A 20039-nucleotide genomic window follows, 5' to 3' on the forward strand; every position below is an offset into this window, starting at 1 on the left:
TTGCAGTTTTTTGCCTATAAGCATCCCTCTCTTGTATAGAGCTGCAACACAGTTCAAGTGCTTTCTTGGGTTATTGCTTCCCAGGCTATTCCTAACGTCAAATAAATGGTTATTTGGGGTTTGTTGTTGTTGTTCCTGCCTCAGCTAGGTCTCCATTCTTGGAATTCTTGACTAAATTGACTTCAAATTAATGAAACTTCAAGAAGAGAAAATGCAACTTCTCTCCATATAGCTGAATCTGCTATACTTACCTTTCTACCATAAAGACACTGAAAGAAGATGACTCCAACTGACCACACATCAACCTTGTTGGAAATCTTTGGTGGTTCCTTTCCAACTACAAAACACTCAGGAGGTAAATACCTAGTTTGGGGCGGGGCAGAAAAAAGGAAAGGATATTAACAATTTATAACTTAAAAATGTAAAATCTTAGAACTTCCATTTTATTCATACATTGATGGATGTCCTAAACTTTTAAAGCATTTGTATCATCTGATTCTAGCGCCAAAACAAACAACTTTGTGATAAAGTGTATAAGATACAGTTAACCCTTTGACAACACAGGTTAGAACTGCATGGGCCCACTTGCATGAGGATTTTTTTTTATAGTAAATACTACAGCACTACACAATCCCTGGTTGGGTGAGTTTCGGGCCTTTGGAGGAACCATGTATATGAAGGGCAGCTCTTTAAGCTACTCTCAGATTTTTGACTGTGTAGAGGGCTGGTGCCCCTCATCCCTGCATTGTTCAAGGGTCAATTATAAATGTGTATTATCTATAGAAATGACAAATTATCATTAGAAACTACAATGTTCTGAGTAAGTATCCACTAGGAGAAAAAAACTCTTCCTAGCCCCCTCTTCACCAATGTTCAAACTCTTCCTAAAACACACATCTGATCAGCCAGTTCTTTTGTTTAAAGAACCTCAGCATCACTCACTAATAAGATAAGACCTTGTATCTCTTGCTTGTAACAAAAGACCTGTCTTAGTCTAGCAGCAACTTAAATTTCCAAAATCTCTTCCCCTGACCCCCTCAAACTGGCTGCAGCTGCTGCTGCTGCTAAGTCACTTCAGTCGTGTCCGACTCTGTGCGACCTCATAGACGGCAGCCCACCAGGCTCCCCCGTCCTGGGATTCTCCAGGCAAGAACACTGGAGTGGGTTGCCATCTCCTTCTCCAATGCATGAAAGTGAAAAGTGAAAGTGAAGTCACTCAGTCATGTCTGACTCTCAGTGACCCCATGGACTGCAGCCTACCAGACTCCTCCATCCATGGAATTTTCCAGGCAAGAGTACTGGAGTGGGGTGCCATTGCCTTCTCTGGTCAAACTGGCCAATTCATTTGGTCCCCACACTGTGTTTCTCCACATGCTTCTGAATATAACAACCTTTTATGCTTGCTCTTACCCCAGTTAGGGCTTCCCCAGTGGCTCAGAGGTTAAAGAATCCACCTGCAATGCAGGAGATGGGGGGTTCAATCCCTGGATTGGGAAGATTCCTTGGAGAAGGGCATGGCAACACACTCCAATATTCTTACCTGGAGAATCCCATGGACAAAGGAGCCTGGTAGGCTACAGTCCATAGTGTCACAAGGAGTCAGAACTGAAGTGACTTATCATACTCATTTGACACAGTGACCGCCCTCTCTTCAAGACCTGCCCAACTATCACAAGCCTTCTCTGCTTCCCTCCAGGGACCTCTGTTACATTAATTCATTAATCTCTGTGCCGTTTTGAATGGTAGCAGTAGCAGAAATATATGGAGCATTCAAAAATACTTTTTAAATTTATAGTCATAATTTTAGACAAAAAAAAGTTAAAAATAGATTGTAATATTTACTTTTACCTTTTAAATAAATTTAAGTAAACAGCTCCACCAGGATGCAAGCATCTCCCCCCGTCTAAAATTTGGATAAACTACAAAGTCCTGAAAAGCAGTAATACAGCTAAATGGGAATCTACTGTTTTTTGTTTTATACTCACTATGCTAAAATCATTTAAATTTCAGCAGAATGTTGACAGATGACCGATAACTTGTATGTGATGAAGTCCTTTCCTACCCTCCAAATCAAGTAAATAGGCAGGTTTGTTCTATGAAAAGTATGTAGTTTCTGTAGGTTTATGTATGTGTGTAACTGAAACAAGAATGGCTCATAAACACAATGCTATGCTGTCCCTCAAGGTAAGAGGGTGTAAGCAACGAGAGAAAGCATGGGAATAGAACCAAAGCTTTTCAGGAAAAATCACCAGCAGGATTTAGTGAATGGTTGCATTTGAAACCTGAGACGGAGGAAGAAATAAAACTCACTTTCTTCTAAGTGATACTGACAGTTAGGGGATGAAAGGCAATTTGTAAAGGCACCATGACACATATTCTAAAAGTTTGTATAGGATATTGTTTACCAAACACATACCTTAAAAAACTAATATAACTAGAAACTAACCATTTTGAGAAACACTGTTTCTATAAGAAGTGTAATTCCAGGTTCCTAACATGGAAATGCCACGACTGTATCTCTTTCCTGCAGAGCACCCTAAACATAAGCGTCCCTGATGCCCATCTGCCAGGGAAATTCCATTGCCTTGCCCTACACTACAGAAGCCAGAGTGAGAGGGAAACGGCATGTGGGAGTCTCTGCAAAGGATTATCTATTACTTAGAACATGGTTTCAAGCTGTTTTCCACAGAACATAGGGTTCTACCAAGCAACTAGGATTCTAAGATTTTGTGATGAAAAAAGGAGTCTTGTTGCTAAAAGAAAAAAGTCTCAAGACTACTTACTGATTCAGGGTGCTGACCTTCAAGGAGTTACCAGTTTGAATGATTTTCTTTAAACATATATTTTAAAAATCTATGACATACTGCATTATATTCCTAAAAAAATGCCACAAGCATAATTTTAAAACTCTAAATGGCTTTACATGAATACATGGATATGACTAATCCTACTCTGAAAAGTGAAAATGCATACAAACTTGTAGCATTTTCTACTGCCCAGGCTAACTATGTTCTAGAAACCTTAAAGTCACATGTATGTTTGTAATCACCATCCTGTACAGCTATCTCCCTTCCAATTAAGATTTCACTCCTTTTGCTAAATTCATTCATTCTGAAAACTAAACTTTTTTTGAAAATAAGTTTGAAAATTCACAATGAAGTAATTTTTGTCAACACCTAGGTAACTGTTAAGGAATGACATTCATTTAGACTCAAGTCCAAAAGACCAAGGTTGTACCAAATTTATCATTCATGACAATAAAACATCCATCTCAAACAAAAACTGTAACCACAAAACCTGTACAGAGAGGACTTAATATAACATCTTAGCTATTAAAAGCAGTATTATTATTCATAGTAAAGTAATGCTCAAAATTCTCCAAGCCAGGCTTCAGCAATATGTGAATCGTGAACTTCCAGATGTTCAAGCTGGTTTTAGAAAAGGCAGAGGAACCAGAGATCAAATTGCCAACATCCGCTGGATCATCAAAAAAGCAAGGGAATTCCAGAAAAACATCTACTTCTGCTTTACTGACTATGCCAAAGTCTTTGGCTGTGCGGACCACAATAAACTGTGGAAAATTCTGAAAGACATGGGAATACCAGACCACCTGACCTGCCTCTTGAGCAATCTGTATGCAGGTCAGGAAGCAACAGAACAGGACATGGAACAACGGACTGGTTCCAAATCGGGAAAGGGTTCGTCCAGGCTGTGTATTGTCACCCTGCTTATTTAACTTATATGCAGAGTACATTAAGAGAAACGCTGGGCTGCATGAAGCACAAGCTGGAATCAGGATTTCTGGAAGAAATATCAATAACCTCAGATACGCAGATGCCACCACCCTTATGGCAGAAAGTGAAGAAGAACTAAACAGCCTCTTGATGAAAGTGAAAGAGGAGAGTGAAAAAGTCGGCTTAAAGCTCAACATTCAGAAAACTAAGATCATGGCCTCTGGCCCTATCACTTCATGGCAAATAGATGGGGAAACAGTGAGAGACTATTTTGGGGGGCTCTAATATCACTGCAGATGGTGACTGCAGCCATGAAATTAAAAGATGCTTACTCCTTGGAAGGAAAGTTAAGGACAACCTAGACAGCATATTTAAAAGTAGAGATGTTACTTTGCCAACAAAGGTCGGTCTAGTCAAGGATATGGTTTTTCCAGTAGTCATGTATGGATGTGAGAGTTGGACTATAAAGAAAGCTGAGGGTAGAAGAATTGATGCTTTTGAATTGTAGTGTTGGAGAAGACTCTTGAGAGTCCCTTGGACTGCAAGCAGATGCAACCAGTCCATCCTAAAGAAGATCAGTTCTGAGTGTTCATTGGAAGGACTGATGTTGAAGCTCTCACTCCAATACTTTGGCCACCTGACGCGAAGAGCTGACTCACTGGAAAAGACCCTGATGCTGGGAAAGATTGAGGGCAGGAGGAGAAGGTGACAACAGAGGATGAGATGGTTGGATGGCATCACCGACTCAATGGACATGAGTTTGTGTAAACTCCAGGAGTTGGTGATGGGACAGGGCGTGCTGTGGTCCATGTGGTCACAAAGAGTCAGACATGACTAAGCGACTGAACTGAATTGATTCATAATAAACATCACTCTAACATTACAGAACAAGATTCACAAATTCTCCACATTAGGAATTTCTGGCTGGTAGTCACTGACACCAAATTTCTCTTCCTCTAGTTTCCTGATATTTACAGTTAAGACGGGATGAGAAGAGAGAGCTGATTGATGCCAGTAGTCTCAACTCAGAGACTTCATATCAGTACCCTTATCACACCACAGTAATCTCAATGGCACATGAAAATAAACTCTCTTTAAAAAGACTGGGAACTGACCTAGATAATTTTGGTGTTTTTTAATGATACACTTACCAGTATGTGCCTGCCCCTTGGGAAGTTAGATCCATTCCATCTACACCATAGCTGTCATCATCCATGATCTTGGACAGACCAAAATCAGTGATTTTGATTTCTCCACACGCTGTTCCATCTACCAGGAGGATGTTTCCTAAGAACAAAGTTTATTTAATGATACAAAGATAAAAAACATCATGTTTACTATAAAAGGTGATTTTGGGGAAATAAATAATAATTTAATATACATATGTAAAAATTTTAATTAAAATATACATTTAAAATGTAATTTAAAAATATAGTGATACAATTTTAGAAACACTTCAGATTCTACCAGTATGCCACCGTCTCCTAAAAACTAAATCACAAAGCATATTTTTCAGATAATTTAATTCTTCAAAGCTTAAAAACTTAAGACAAATTTATTTAATTACCTGGCTTAAGATCATAATGTATAATAGGGGGTTTGATTTCATTGAGATATCTTAGTGCATTTACAATTTGCATTACAATAGACCTAGCTTCTTTCTCTGACATTAATTTATGTTGCTTCAGATAGAAATCCAAGTCATTGCCTTCACAGTATTCTAACACTGTACAAAACCTACAATGGAGAAAAGAAAAAAAAAATCAGACACAAAATATTAGCCAATGATTCAAGAGTCACAATGGAAAAATGAATATTCGTATCATCACTACAGAATAGGGGAAACAAATGCCAACATGTCTTGTCTTAAAAACTAAGTGTGTTTACATTCACTTACGTATCTGTATCCAAGGAGAAATAGTCATAGAGTTTAACTATTCTGGGGTGATCCAGTTCTTTGTGTATTCTATACTCTCTGCAGGCATGTCTACGGGAAGGAGAGCGTATTAATTCTCCATGACCATTAAATGTATCTTCAAAATTGATAAAAATCAAAGAATTAATATTTACTTGTGGTAGTTTTCCTTCTTCTCATCCCTCCAGCTTTTATTAAGCTGGTGGATCTTCACAGCAGCATATCTTTGTTCATAAAGGTCAAAAGCCTAGGATTAAAGGAACAGAGACGACTTTGAACCAAAGACCAACTGAAGAGCTCATTTTTTTTTGGGGGGGGGGGCAATAATTTTGCAGTAATATGGAACTAGAATATACATTTTTATACTATAAAATATACTACTATTAGTAGTCATCTCTGCTAAGATTATAGTTGAGTGGCACATTTATTATCAGAAACAAGATACAAATTTTAAAGATACAAATACAAGATACAAATGTTAAATCAGAGTAAACCTTAATGCAAATTTTCATGTTCAAGTTTTATAAATGCCAATATACTGAATTAAGATAAAACAATAAAGCTTTAAAAAAAAAAAAAACAACAACATAGACCTTCTCCTCTATACCAGCAGCAGCAGTAGGCAGCCAGGAAAACAGGTGACTTTAACACTTTTTTGGTGGACTGGATGAAGCAAACTTTTTCCTCTATCTTTTCCTACAGACTCCATGATTTTTCCCCATTTGTTTGAAAATAAGTTCATTAAAGTTCTAAACTTTTATTATAAAATTAAACATAACCATATATAATTATCACACCATATCAGCAATTATTCCTTAAGCTCATCTCAAGATAGGTTTTTATACTGGTTTGTTCAAATTATCAGCCTATTTCTTAATAAAGAATGATCAAATATTTTTTAAGGCTTCAGGCTTCTTTTTAAAAACACTGCATATCATGAAAGAAATTTAATAGTTTAGGTTCTACTGTAACTTATATACAAAAAGTGCTCCTTTAAGAAAACACTCAAAAAGTTTACATATTTATTAGGAAGAAGGTTCATAGCTTCCACTCCCTCTATCAATTTAACCTTAAAATAAGCAGGAGGGGTAAACTGCTTGTCACAAAATTATAAAAGCATGAGACCTGAAATCCACAGAGGATGCAGTAATTAAGAATATTCACTTTGGAGTCAGATAAACTTATTATTAGATGCATTACTTTGTGATAACAAAGTCTCAAAGTTTGAGTTGTTGAAGAGAATTAAATGGGGTGAAACATATCAAGTGTTTAAAATAATACATGATTCACAATAAATACCCAATAGACATTAGCTAAGTTAAGTTTCAAACAACAGAAAAGGAAAAAAGTTCAGGTAGGAGAAAGCAAAAAGAACATAAAAGGTTTATTAAAAAAACTTACAGGCAATCACAGTAAGAAGGAAAAAAAAGTAAAAAAATTCTAAAGTTATCATTAGTGTATACTGATTATAATGTAAGACACATCTTTCAAAGTATACCTTCCCATAAAGCTAAGATGGTAATCACTAAGCAACTCATTCAATATTTTCCACAAAGTCTATTTTTTGATTTACAATCTGCTGCTTTGTTTCCCAAGGGACATGACAACAATGAAAGGACTTTGAAGGGGTCAGAGGGAGCTGACATTAGTATTTAAATCAACAATAGGGATTTAAGACATTAGAGCCCCCAGCAATCTGCATTTTCTAATTTCTACGTAAGACTTTCTTCAAGAGAAAAGTCTCTTTTAGCCCCTATCTGTGAGACTAAAAACAGTGGAAATATTACTGGGAGTGGCAGAAGACTGTCATGAAAGCTATTAGAAGCAACAGAGGCTGGGCTACCTTTAGGATAAGCCAGTGCTAGCTATGGTCATTTTAGATCCACTGTGAGCTATTATGATCTTCTTTTCTACCTTGTGGCCTGGGTAAGACTATTCAACGCTTAAGTGCCCAGATAAACTACCATTAGAATCAAAGAAACAGGAAGTGGAAGAGGGCTCACAGATCACTCTTGATGGGTGATACTAATGCTTATCCAAGCTAACAAAACAAAAACTAGTTCATGGCTGAACCAAGATCAGAAATTAGTTCTCTGAATCCAAATCCCATCATTTCCCCAGAGTCAGAACTGGATACAGGCTGTCTCTTGAACAGAGAGGATTTCTAATAACAATTTGATGAGCTTACATTTACTCAACACCGAAATTCTATGTGATTTACCTGATAGTTCATTTAATCATTACAATGATCCCATGATGTACATAACTGTTAAACAGTCCCAGATGAAGACAGGATGGTAAAGCAATAACCCAAAGTTTAGACAGTTGGTAAACAGCAATCAGAATTAGGATTCACACTCAGCCTCTTTGGCTTCAGAACCCAAGGTCTTCATCACTGATTATACCCATACATAATGAAGTTCAAAGTGTTACAAAGAGCTTATAAAAGGCAGATTAATAAGGAAGCCTTCAATAGGAATTCAAGTTTAAGGTGAGACTATGACCTTCATTATGACTTCATCCTAACTAAGAGCAAATGGGAAAGCCACTGGGGCTTATTAGGCAGGGGAGTGAGATGATCAGACTGCATTTTCTAAAGGCCATTCTAGCTGCAGCATACACACAAATGGACTGGAGAAACTCAATGTCCAGGAAAAGGTGATTGGCTAGGAGATTAGAGCAGCAATGCAAACAAGAGACAATGAGGCTTTGAGCTGAGAGAGAAGGGTCCTTGCTGGATTTAGAAGAGCTTAATGACACTAGTAATGACATACACCAGAGACTGGTTATGCTGGAGGAAGGGGGTTAAGGGAAAGAAGTAGTGAAAAATGGCTTTCACTCTTCATTCACTGCAGGTTTTTCAGGGAAGGAACTGGGTAGATAAAGGGCAGTGCTCTATTTAAAATAGGGAGCAGTGTTTTGTTTTTTTTTTTTAAAGGGAGGGGAAGGTGTGGGAGGAGAGGAAGATAAGCTTCTATTTCAGATGTGAGTTTGCAGTACTTATGAAGCATCCACATGATGTGAATGGGCTTAAGTCATGTAAACCCGCAGGTATGGGGCTCAGAAAGAAGTGTGGGTAGATAGCTACGTATCTATGTATCTATATCTGAAACCAAATAGGTGATAACTCAGTGAGGGGGAGGGGGATATATCTGAAAAGGAGATTAAGAATGATAAAGAAATTTGGGAACACAGTATTTAAAGGTTGGTCAGAAAGACAATACAGAGCAAAAAAAAAAAGTAAGATATAAAGTATTAAATGTAATGAGTAAAAATTTCTGCATTCATATATATTTGAGAAACACTGGCCTTGAAATAGGTAGAAATTAGGGTAAATCCAGGACATGTAAGGACTTGTAACACATGTTTAAGGGATACAACCTTGTCATAAATGTACTACATTAAATGGCTACCTGCCTATCTTGATTCTAATGGCTGTTATTATTTGTATCAGGTTAGTCAGTGGTAATCAGCTACCAAATATCAGAGGGTCTACAAAGGCACAAGGATAGTTTTTAGACTCTCGAGATAACATAAGCCATCACAGACTCTTTTTGCAATGAGAGGACATAATTTCCCAGTCAAAAAAAATCATAAAAACAATGAACATGTACTTCTTAACCACATACTCCTATATCTTTGCTATATTAGTGTGAAGAACAGAAAAAAAAAATGTACATTACCTTATATACTTCACTAAAGCCACCTCTACCAAGCAGATGGAGCAATAAATATCTTTCATTTAACGTTGGGTGATCTTTGAACCTTAAGGGTGGGGAAAAAAACACTCATGCACATGAAAACACACACAAAAAAGGTTCTGTCCACAACATAGTTGTGCTCTTATTCTACTCCTATTTCTTTTTCCTGCTGTTTTGAATTCTATTCCATACTTCTTTCTCTACCTGCATGACTATCACCCATCCTAACGTTTTGGTGTTCACGAAGCCTAATATTCAGCTATAAAGCTGAATATTAAAGTTCAATGACCAATTATAGCACTGTGATAAAGACCTACCAACTACTGTATTACTAAGAGCTTTATAAAATCCTGTATCTATTCATCAGGAAATACTTCCCTTATGAAAACATACTTTTATCTGGGAGTTCTAAATAATCAAGTTTTATAGTACTGACATGGGATTAAAATTAATTATAAGCTGACTTTCAACCATGGTTAAATTTTATAGTCTTTCCCTTTTGCAAATAAAATTTTAATTCCCAATCAAAAAAGAAATGCTTTAAAAAAAACAAACAAAACCCACCACAAACAAAATTATTTAACGTTTATCACACCTGCTGCACACTAAGCACTCACATGTATTATCTCATCTGTTTCTTAACTAACCCTCTGAAGTAGGCCCTGCCACTACCTCTATTTTACAGATGAGGGCACTACTGCACAGAAAGGTTAAGTAGCTGTCCAAGGTCAACAGTCAATACATGGCAGGGTTTCACAGAAAAACATGGTTCCAAAATGTACACTCTTGATTCTTAAGGGGGGAAAAAAAATCAATAACAGTTTTATAGTCTCAGATATAAAATATACATGGTATTTTACTCAATGTCAATACAACTCTGAAAATTTAAGCTTTTCTTGAGAATTAATAGAGATTTCTGTTTAGTTTTAAAGCAAAATGTAGGAAATTTCCTGGTGGTCCAGTGGTTAGGACTCAGTGTTTTCACTGCCGTGGCCCATTCAATCTCTAGTTGGGGAACTAGAATCCTGTGAGCCACGTAGCCAAAAAAAATAAAGAAAGAGAAATAGACTAATTCATTTAATTTTCATCAAGTGGATTAAGTCACATTCACAAACAAGTTTTGGCATAATTTTCAGAACAGTCAACTGTAAATTAGCTTTGACTTATCTGCTTGATTAGAATTTATCTGGTACAAATAAGTATATTCTGTAACCATTATTTCATTTACCTTATATATTGGAATGATTATGTTCATAAAGATGACCATAAACAGGCCTTCTTTTAAGCAAGATATTTCATGGCAGAAATAGGCCACTTCCAGTTCTGAAACTCATTTAAGTCATTAAGATTTAAAGTACATAAATCTGAAAGTGTAAAAAAGACATCCTTCCTGTCCTCTACACAGACTAAATCCAATTAATGCCTTGCTTTATTTCTGTCTTCCTCATAAAGCTGCCACCTGTCCACAGGCATTTTCTCTTTGAATTCCTTTAGCGTTTAAATAAAATTGATAATTAGGGATTAAGGATAGAGACTATAATTTAAACTGCTCTTCTATTTCTTCTCCAGTTTTTACACAATGCTGGATACATGGTTTAATGAAATTCCTTTAGCTGAAACGATTTCTTCTTCACTACTATAACACTAACTTTGGTATTTAGTCAACACTTATTCTGTGCCTAGCATATGCCAGAAACGGGTCTAGGTTTGGGGGGTATAGCAAGAACAAAACTAAATCCCTGCTCTCATGTAGCTTACATTCTAGTGAAAGGAAACAGAAAAATGAACTGGAAAAAAAATGTATTTCCAAATAGTGATAAATGCCAAGAGAAAATAAAGCCAGGTAAGGATGCTGAGAGAGGGGATGGAGTAATGCCAGGGCTGATATTTTAGACAGGGTGGCCTTTCTAATGACCATCTGGAGTGAAATAAGTAAGCCACTCATATGTCTAGAGGAAGAACATTTCAGGCAGAAGAAATGGAGAACAGAAGAGCCTTGAGATGGGAATGAGATGTGATTGAGGGAGCCAGTGTATCTACAACATATAGGTGAGAGGAGGATGAGAGAGGTGGGGTGGTGAGGTGGCTGAGACTGGATCATACAAGGTCTTCAGAGTCATGCGAAGGACTTTATTTCTATGATGAGAAGTCCCTCAACAAGGAAATACTGTGTTTATGATCTCCAAGGGGAGAAAATCATTTATCATGTAATCCTGTGAAATACAAATAATGACTTACTGTGAATTATCTTCATTATTTATTCTTTTGAGCTCTCGAATATGAAGATTTCTGACTCTTTCCAAACGTTCAAGTTCTGCCTGGATTTCTGCCTCTTCCTGCAAATGAAGAGAGGGGACTATAACAAGCTCAATTTATTTGTGATATAAAAAAGATATTTTTACTCATGCACCAATTTTTTTTTTTTACAGTGAAGGAAAGAACAGTGTATTATAAAGTACCACTGAGTTAAAAGATCAAAGTGCTCTTTTCAATGCCTGAAAGATAGAAAGAGATAAGGCAAAAGCCTATTTCAAGAAACCAACCTCTACATGAAAATCTCTGTACTACAAGAAATCTATTTTTATAATGTCTAAACTAAAAATGACTGCAAGGTAGTCTGAAACTGCCTTATAACACAAAATGAGCTGTAAGTTTTATTTCTGGTACATTCAAATTTTAATTTATGAGGGAATAATTTACTAATACAAAATAAATGAAGATATTTCACAATAGTTAAAAGAGGAAGAAAGGTAAAACACAGAACTACTGATTATTCAGAGACCTTACAACATTTGGAATACACAAACACACACGTACAATCTCACCAATCACTTTGGATAAATTCCACTACAATTTTAAAGAGACTCTTAAAAATTATATGACTAGCTGTGATTTAGATCCTTAGTCATCAGAGCACACCTAGGCAAATCCTAAAGGAATTTACTTTAACATTCATTAATCTAAAAATTCTGATATTTTCATGTCTCAAAATATATAATTTTTAGAACATTTAAAAGAAAGACACCAAAACAAAACCACCCATTACACACATAGCTCTTTGTCAATATAAATACTATTAAAAGACAAGAACATACCAAATTTCAGTGAAAAGTTCTAGAAATGTCAATTTTATAATATTTCTGAAAAACTATTAAGTAAACACAGATTGACTTGGCCTAAATGTGTGACCATTATAAATCTATATACAACATGGAATAGGGATCATTTCTAAATATTATACTTAATTACTTCTGCTTTTCATTAGCACTGTCTCGTAATGATATATCTTCTAAAATTAAAAAAAAAAATCCTTTGTCTCAAAAAATCAACAATTCTCAAATTTACTCTGAAAGTATATTTCATTGTAAGGCAGATAATAGGTATAAAGTCTATTACGCCATTACCTAAGGCTTAAACTGAAAGGAATATTCTCAGTGTCATAAAGAAAAACATGTTCACAGGTTAAAAAACTAAGTATGTTTATATTCTACTTGACCTTAAGATTATTTCAATTATTTAAAAATGAAACTCAACCCTTACTTGTTGCAGATATTTAATGTAAATTAGGCATTACATAATACATGCTGATGCTGCTAAGTCGATTCAGTCTTGTCTGACTCTGTGTGACCCCATAGACAGCAGTCCACCAGGCTCCTCTGTCCCTGGGATACTCCAGGCAAGAATACAGAAATGGGTTGCCATTTCCTTCTCCAGTGCATGCATGCATGCTAAGTTGCTTCAGTCGTGTCTGACTCTGTGCAACCCTATGGACAGCAGCCCACCAGGCTCCTCTGTCCACGGAATTCTCTAGGCAAGAATACTGGAGTGGGCTGCCATTTCTTTCTTCATAGATAATACATAGAAACCATCAAAATAAATTTAAGTGAAAAAAAGGGAAAAAAATTAAGATGAACTTTTATAAAATTTGGGGGAGAGTTCTCTAAAATACACTAAATTCTCTGAAATTTCCTCATTTAGTGTAGCTTCAGTCACAAATATTTCTAATTTTAATGAAAATAAGAAAAAAAAGGTAAGATAATGTTCCAGGGGATTAAACAGTTTCATCATAAGGACAGGAAATAGATTCAAAAGCTTGGCAACAATCAAGTCAAACCACATTTCAGTTGTCTCAATTCAGTTACATAAAGCAGAATAAGAAACTGGCTATATAGGTGTGTCCATAAATATGAAAAAATTCAATTTCAATTATATCACAGAACAGAGAAAGAGAGAACTTACTTTTTTCAGATTATTAACGTTTGCTGCCTTAAAATTTGCTGTTAATTTCTTACACATATATGAAGCTACTAAACACTTTAGTAAACTGGTATAATTTTAAATAATCTGATAAAACGGTGAAATGCTTATTAGAATTGCTAGCAAAAATAGCTGTTTCAACTTTTACTTGAAATTGTGGTATGGGGATACTTATTATTTGAAAAGTGAATTTATAGAAATTCTATTATAAATATATAATTTTGAAACAACTAGATTGTTGACACATAATTACATTTGTTTTATAATTTTTGGTAATCTTCAGATGTTTATACAATGGCTGTAATCAATATTACAAAACAGTTACTAAAGAAAATAAAATGAATATAAGTGCCAGTTAAGCAAGTTTTTATTCCTCTATAGAACATGCCAAGTATGGGCTTCCCTAGAGGCTTATATGGTAAAGAATCTGCCTGCAATGCAGGAGACCAGGGTTTGATCCTTGGGTCAGGAAGATCCCCTGGAGAAGGGAATGGCTACCCACTCCAGTGTTCTTGCCTGGAGAATCTCATAGACAGAGAAGCCTGGCGGGTTCCATGGGGTTAGAGAGTCAGACAAGACTGAGCGACTAAGCGCACACACACATGCCCCATAAGATCTTGTAATACTAAAGGACAGGCAAACTTCATTCAGTCTGCATTGTAAAGTTTACAGGAAAAAACCCTAAATGTCAGAAGGACTAGTTAAAACAAACAGCTGGATCCTAGCTATTTAAGAGGAAAGGTCAAGGGAAGGAACTATAACTGAGTATATGCAGATACACATAAATCTTCCATAGTCATCAGTAAATATATTTACATCTTCCATATTGTAATTCAGTATTTATTCCACAGTATCTTGGACCTTAAAACAAAGTGACATATTTCTAGGGGAAAGATAATTCAGCAACTCTTAAGTAACTTCTTTCAAATCCCACTGAAAAAAAGTATACATTCTGTTATGGATTGAAGACTTTGTGTTCCTCCCAAATTGTGTATATCTAAGCCCTTGATGAGATGGCTGGATGGAATCATCAACTCGATGAACATGAGTCTGAGTAAACTCCGGGAGTTGGTGATGGATAGGGAGGCCTGGTGTCCTGCGATTCATGGGGTCGCAAAGAGTGGGACACGATTGAGAGACTGAACTGAACTGAAGCCCTAATCCCCTAGTGTGATGGTATTTGGAGAAGGGGACTCTGTAAGTTAAGAGTTAGCTTCGGTAATGAGAATGGAGCCCTCTTGATGGGATTTAGTGGTTTTTTGAGTAGGAAGAAAGAGATCTCTCCTCCCAACCCCACCACCTCTGTGGCAGCACAGAGAAAAGTCACATGAGGATTTGAGAAGATGACCATCTACAAACTAGGAAGAAAGCTACGGAAACTAAACCCTAGCTCCCCTGGTAAAGAATCTGACTGCTAATGCAGGAGACACAGGTTTGACCCCTGATCCCAGAAGATCGCACATGCGGCAGAGCAAATAACCCTATGCGCAGCAATTATTCAGCCTGTGCTCCAGAGCCCAGGAACCACAACTACTGGAAGCCTGCATGCCCTAGAGCCCATGAGCCACAAGAGAAGCCACCGCAATGAGAAGCCCACAAAAGCAACTAAGACCCAGCACAGCCAAAAATAAATGAATGGTTAAAGAATAAAAGATACTAGACCCCAAAGGACCTTGATGTTGGACTTCCAGCCTCTAGAACTATGAGAAATAAGTTTCTGTTGTTTAAGCTGCCCAGTCTATGGTACTCTGTTACATCAGTTACTTATTCTCTCCTTACAGAAGGGAATTCCATTATGGAATGGAATCCTCAAACACATGGCATAGGAAGGTCAAATTACTAAAATAAAAGAGAGGTAGTCCAGAATGGAGATCATGCTTAGTAAGAACACTAAATTTCAATACTCTACTCATCCACTAGCTGAGCAATTTACAGCAGAAAAGGTCTAAAAAGAAACAGCATCTCTGGAAAAGAATTAGTCTCTGTAGGCAATTATGGTGTTGAAGGGACACAAATAAGAAAAGATCCTATTAGAGAGGGAGGTAATCCCATACAGAGAGAGGGTGGTTTGGTAATCACATACAATAAAAGGACATCGTTCTTTTCCGTTTAGACAAAAAGATATGGCAATAAACCTTAACAGTACATACTACAGCTATTTTAACAGCATTTTAAAATAAGATCTAATATCTGAATTACTTAAATATATATTTTAAAAAACCCAGGTTAGACAAGTATACAACAATAGATCTCAATATTGCCTCATTTAAGTAACCTGCAAAGCATAACACCTTCCAAAATTTTTAACTTTAAAAATTTACATGCAAAGTAAAACCAATTTGTCCCTCAATAGATATTTAGCATACAAATACTTTCTATTTGTACTCAGAGTCCCTTCCAGCAACTTAATATCCCCTTGGCTCAACATTCCAAACTAAAAGTATGCTACAGCAATGTAGAATCTAATCCTCTGTAAAATGCCAAGTTAAATGTAAAATGCAGGTTAAAACTGCTAGGCAGACTTGGGGTATTTTTTGAGCATTTCCCTTAATGGCAGTTTTTAAAAGGGCAATTAAAGTAGGGGTGTGTAGGCATTAAACTATAAAACTTACAAGTTATACAGTAATGCATTTTCACATGTAAAACTAATGCATTTCCTGTAAAAGTTGAACATACTACTGAATAGTTTAAATTTCTTTAGCAAATCTTTAATGTATATTACATGTTAGCCCCACAAAAACCCCTCAATTTTGAAAAGCTGCCTTTCTATAAAGTCAAGATAAGATAGAATTTGAGAATCTGAGAATTTCTGATATATCATTCTCAGCTTGCCTATAATCCATTCAAGTTGGGAGAAGAAAAGATTTTGTGTGGTATATTATGAAGATAGTGGAAACAGGGAAAAGCTTATCATTTACAATATTGTAGCACCATAACAACATTAGTCCATTTGAGAAAACTATTAATAGTTCAGAATGAGGTTTCAACAAATTTAATACCAAATTAATTTCAGTAATGTAATAATACAATCAAGTTAGTATCTCCAAGACCTCAAGTAAGTTTTAATTTCATGAAATATTTATGTCATTCTGAAAGTCTATCACTAGGAAAGTGAAAGGTGAAATTAACAAAAGGCGCTATTAAAAGCTAATAGAAAGGGCCGTGCAGAAGAGAATTAAGAATATTATTACCAATTTACTTCAAATTTATAGGTTCTCAATTTTTTCTCTATTATATTCTTTTATATATCCTAAATATAACTATAAGAGACACGAACCATTGGAAATATGAACCAACAAAAAAACTACACTGAACGTATAGAGATCAGTTTTGAAACTGCCTATAATCCTCTTTTTGCTCGAGTATAACTGTATATAGATTGAGGAGTAGGAGGAGGAAAAAGGACAAATATTGTGAAATTCCTGGTGGAGGATTCTTTCCTAACTATATATATATATGATCTCTCCATGTCGATCCTGAGTCGCTGAGCTGGATATTACTGAGGGAAACATACTGGGTCTCCCTCAAGTGTGTTTAATTGGCTTAGATAATTACTTTAGAACTTTATTGTTTTCCTCTATTTCATTTCCTTCTTTGGTGGGTTGGGGGTCATTCTCCTCTCTTTGAATGAATAAACACATATATCAAAAACCCTAAATGGGAGTAAGTATTAAAATGGACAATGGGATTGTCAGTTCCCCCATTCTATTTAAACAAACCAAACCCTATCTTCTCAGCAGCAAATAAATATAACAGTTCAACTGACTGGCAAATTTTAAATATCCAGTATACTTCCTGAAAAAGAAATCACAGTTTCTATATTAAGGGGATGAAATTTCTTTATGTTGAAACTAGCACCTACAGATACAATGCCTTACTACATTTTCTTCCAGCTTTCTGCCTCCTTTTAGCCTTTTTCAGGGTTCTGGTGGATTCCTATTTTTTAGAAGTATGAAAAGGTTTAACATTCTATACAATAATGAGAAGAGCCTAATCTTCTAGACTCTGTGTATATGAATATAAACATCATGGAGCTACAGTTTTTGGCCACTGGCCAAGCAATTGCTTTCTCTTTGTTTTCATGAAATTATGACCTCTAAACTGAATTTACAAACCTGAATAAACTCTGCCCAATGGTTAACATGACTTCTAAGATTCTTTCCAAAATTCAAAGAATGCCATTGCCTATACAACTGGATTAATATAAAAGTCTACAGAAGTGAAATACATTTTATCGCTAAATTTTCACTCTGGTAAGTGAACACCATCTATTACCAGGTAAAGATGTATAATTATAGATAGGGTGAGCCAGAAATATGCATGTAGGTTCTCACAATGAGAACAGGAAGGAGAGTACACACACCAGTAGCTTTCCTATCTACAGCTAGTTCCATGTTCTCTCAAGTATAGCTTTCATAGAATAGTACTCATTTTTAAACAGAAGCAGAACTATGCACAAAATGTCAAGTTTAGAATTCCAACACTCTTGGCACTTTTCTTGCCCACATATACCAAGAAGTCAGGAACCTCGTATATTCTTTGTGGGCTTAACAGTGACTTTTTCTAGTGTGATGAATGCATTTTCACTAGACTTCACTGAAAACTACTTCCTACACAAGTAGCATCTTGTGTTATGTTCTAGAGAAATATAACATACAATGTGGTTGGCTTTGAGAGAAAATTTTCTTGAGTAGAGAGGTGCACACGCAGTTTTAGAGATTAAGCCCTCTAGCATTAACTATTTTCATATTTTTATTCATACCTAAAGTGACAAGAGGTGTCACATACACAAACGTATTCTTTGTGGTCATACTAAGGATTTGATAAATCAGATGACAATGGTATTCTAGAAAGAAAGACCAAAGGAGATATCAAACTTCAAGAATATTTGGGGATTAATTCACCTAAAACCAATGCCCTGTATTCTCCACTGTTCAAAAGGCTTGCAGACAATCCATTGTCTTCCATTTCAACTAGTTGCATGGTCCACTGTGAAGGAGTAAGAAAAGAGCTGTGTGCTTGTTCTTGACCTGTAAAGATTTCATCATGGAAGATTAATACTGATGCTGCTGCTGCCTGTTACTGGTTGTTTCTCTTTGCAGGTGCCAATATCGGTCAGAGAACAGGATTTCAGTGGCAGAGTTGTTGCTATACTGTTATCTCTTCAGAACGGAGGCACAAGGAGAGATGAATGCCACATCGCAAGGAGCAAAGGAGAAAGAGAGAAAGAAATGGTGTCAGGTGGCATGTTGGATGCGATTTTTGTTTTAGTAGAGATTGAGATGACCGTAATTGTTTAGCTGATTCCTTCGGTCTGCAAAGATACACTTGTGTTGGTGCTGATGGTTCTTGACTAATCCTGTTTCAATTACAAGTTGGTTATGTTTTTCCTAAAAACTTCTGGTATTTAAATTCAGGGTTTATAACTCTCTCTCTCACACACATCCCCCAAAACACATACATTAAAGTCAATCCCTGCTACACTATCTAATATTCCATACTGAGATGTCAAATCTTCTATATGCATTCTCTCCAACTAATCAAATATTTAAAATCCAGAAGACAAAAAAATTCGAAGACCAGAATAAACACCTCCACATGCTGTTCACATCACAAACTTGAGTCAAACAGCAGTGGTATGATATAGTTATTGGTCCCAATAACTTTCAAAATTCCTACTTTCTCTTTATTTTGGGGTATTATAATTGGCAATTTATATTTTTTAAATAATATTATGACTAGAGAGACAATCTATTACAAGGAAGATGGTTTATCAGGGTTTTGTTTTTTTTTTTAAGTTGTTTATATTAGTTTAGTAATAATCCTTGGAAAGCACATCCACATAGTTTTCCTCAACTCTAGAATTACGATCAGAGTTATACAAACAACCACCTAGTAGGACTCCTCAAATTACAAAGACAAATGACTTTCTCATAACTAGGATTTATCAAGACTGCTATCAAAACAGGATCAACTATAAAAGCTAACTAGTACAGGGCTTACTAGTTTTTCGTAAAGCCAGAGATGCCTCATGTGGCACAGGTACATCATTGGATTTAGTTGCTCCACCTTAAAGGAACAACATCTTAAACATATGAAATTATTCTCATTGCAACTACAAGCTTATAAGCGATAATCAAGGAAGTTTGCGCATAATGACTAGTAGCAAAAAGTTATTTTGGTAAGTTTCAGGAGTAACTTGTATAATATACATATATTTTACTATATACTTCCTTTACATTCTATTAAATCTTTAGCTGTATAAAGGTAAAACTACACTAGAGAGTATTAACACATGTTACCTCCCAAAACATGCATTTCCTATTGACCTTTAAAGATAAATTTATAATGAAAAACAGTAAACCAATTAATAATAAACAAATATTCTAATTGACAGAATAGTCACTAACAGGCTACCCAAGGAAAGTAATA

At 35.9% G+C, this 20039-nt stretch overlaps 1 protein-coding gene across 4 annotated transcripts in view; it reads right to left on the minus strand.

The window, feature by feature from the left end:
- The window catches only part of TLK1 (tousled like kinase 1), a 160931-nt gene that overhangs the window by 4853 nt on the left and 136039 nt on the right, over positions 1-20039 (minus strand). For all 4 annotated transcript variants that reach the window (XM_065931742.1, XM_065931741.1, XM_065931744.1 and 1 more), the window contains 7 exons: positions 11589-11686; positions 9333-9414; positions 5805-5896; positions 5632-5721; positions 5302-5471; positions 4886-5021; positions 252-363 (listed from right to left, as the gene is read on the minus strand). In XM_065931742.1, the coding sequence (XP_065787814.1) occupies positions 252-363; positions 4886-5021; positions 5302-5471; positions 5632-5721; positions 5805-5896; positions 9333-9414; positions 11589-11686 (780 nt within the window). The remainder of the gene's footprint in view (positions 1-251; positions 364-4885; positions 5022-5301; positions 5472-5631; positions 5722-5804; positions 5897-9332; positions 9415-11588; positions 11687-20039) is intronic.

This window comes from Muntiacus reevesi, chromosome 3, assembly GCF_963930625.1.
Source record: "Muntiacus reevesi chromosome 3, mMunRee1.1, whole genome shotgun sequence".
NCBI lineage: Eukaryota > Metazoa > Chordata > Mammalia > Artiodactyla > Cervidae > Muntiacus > Muntiacus reevesi.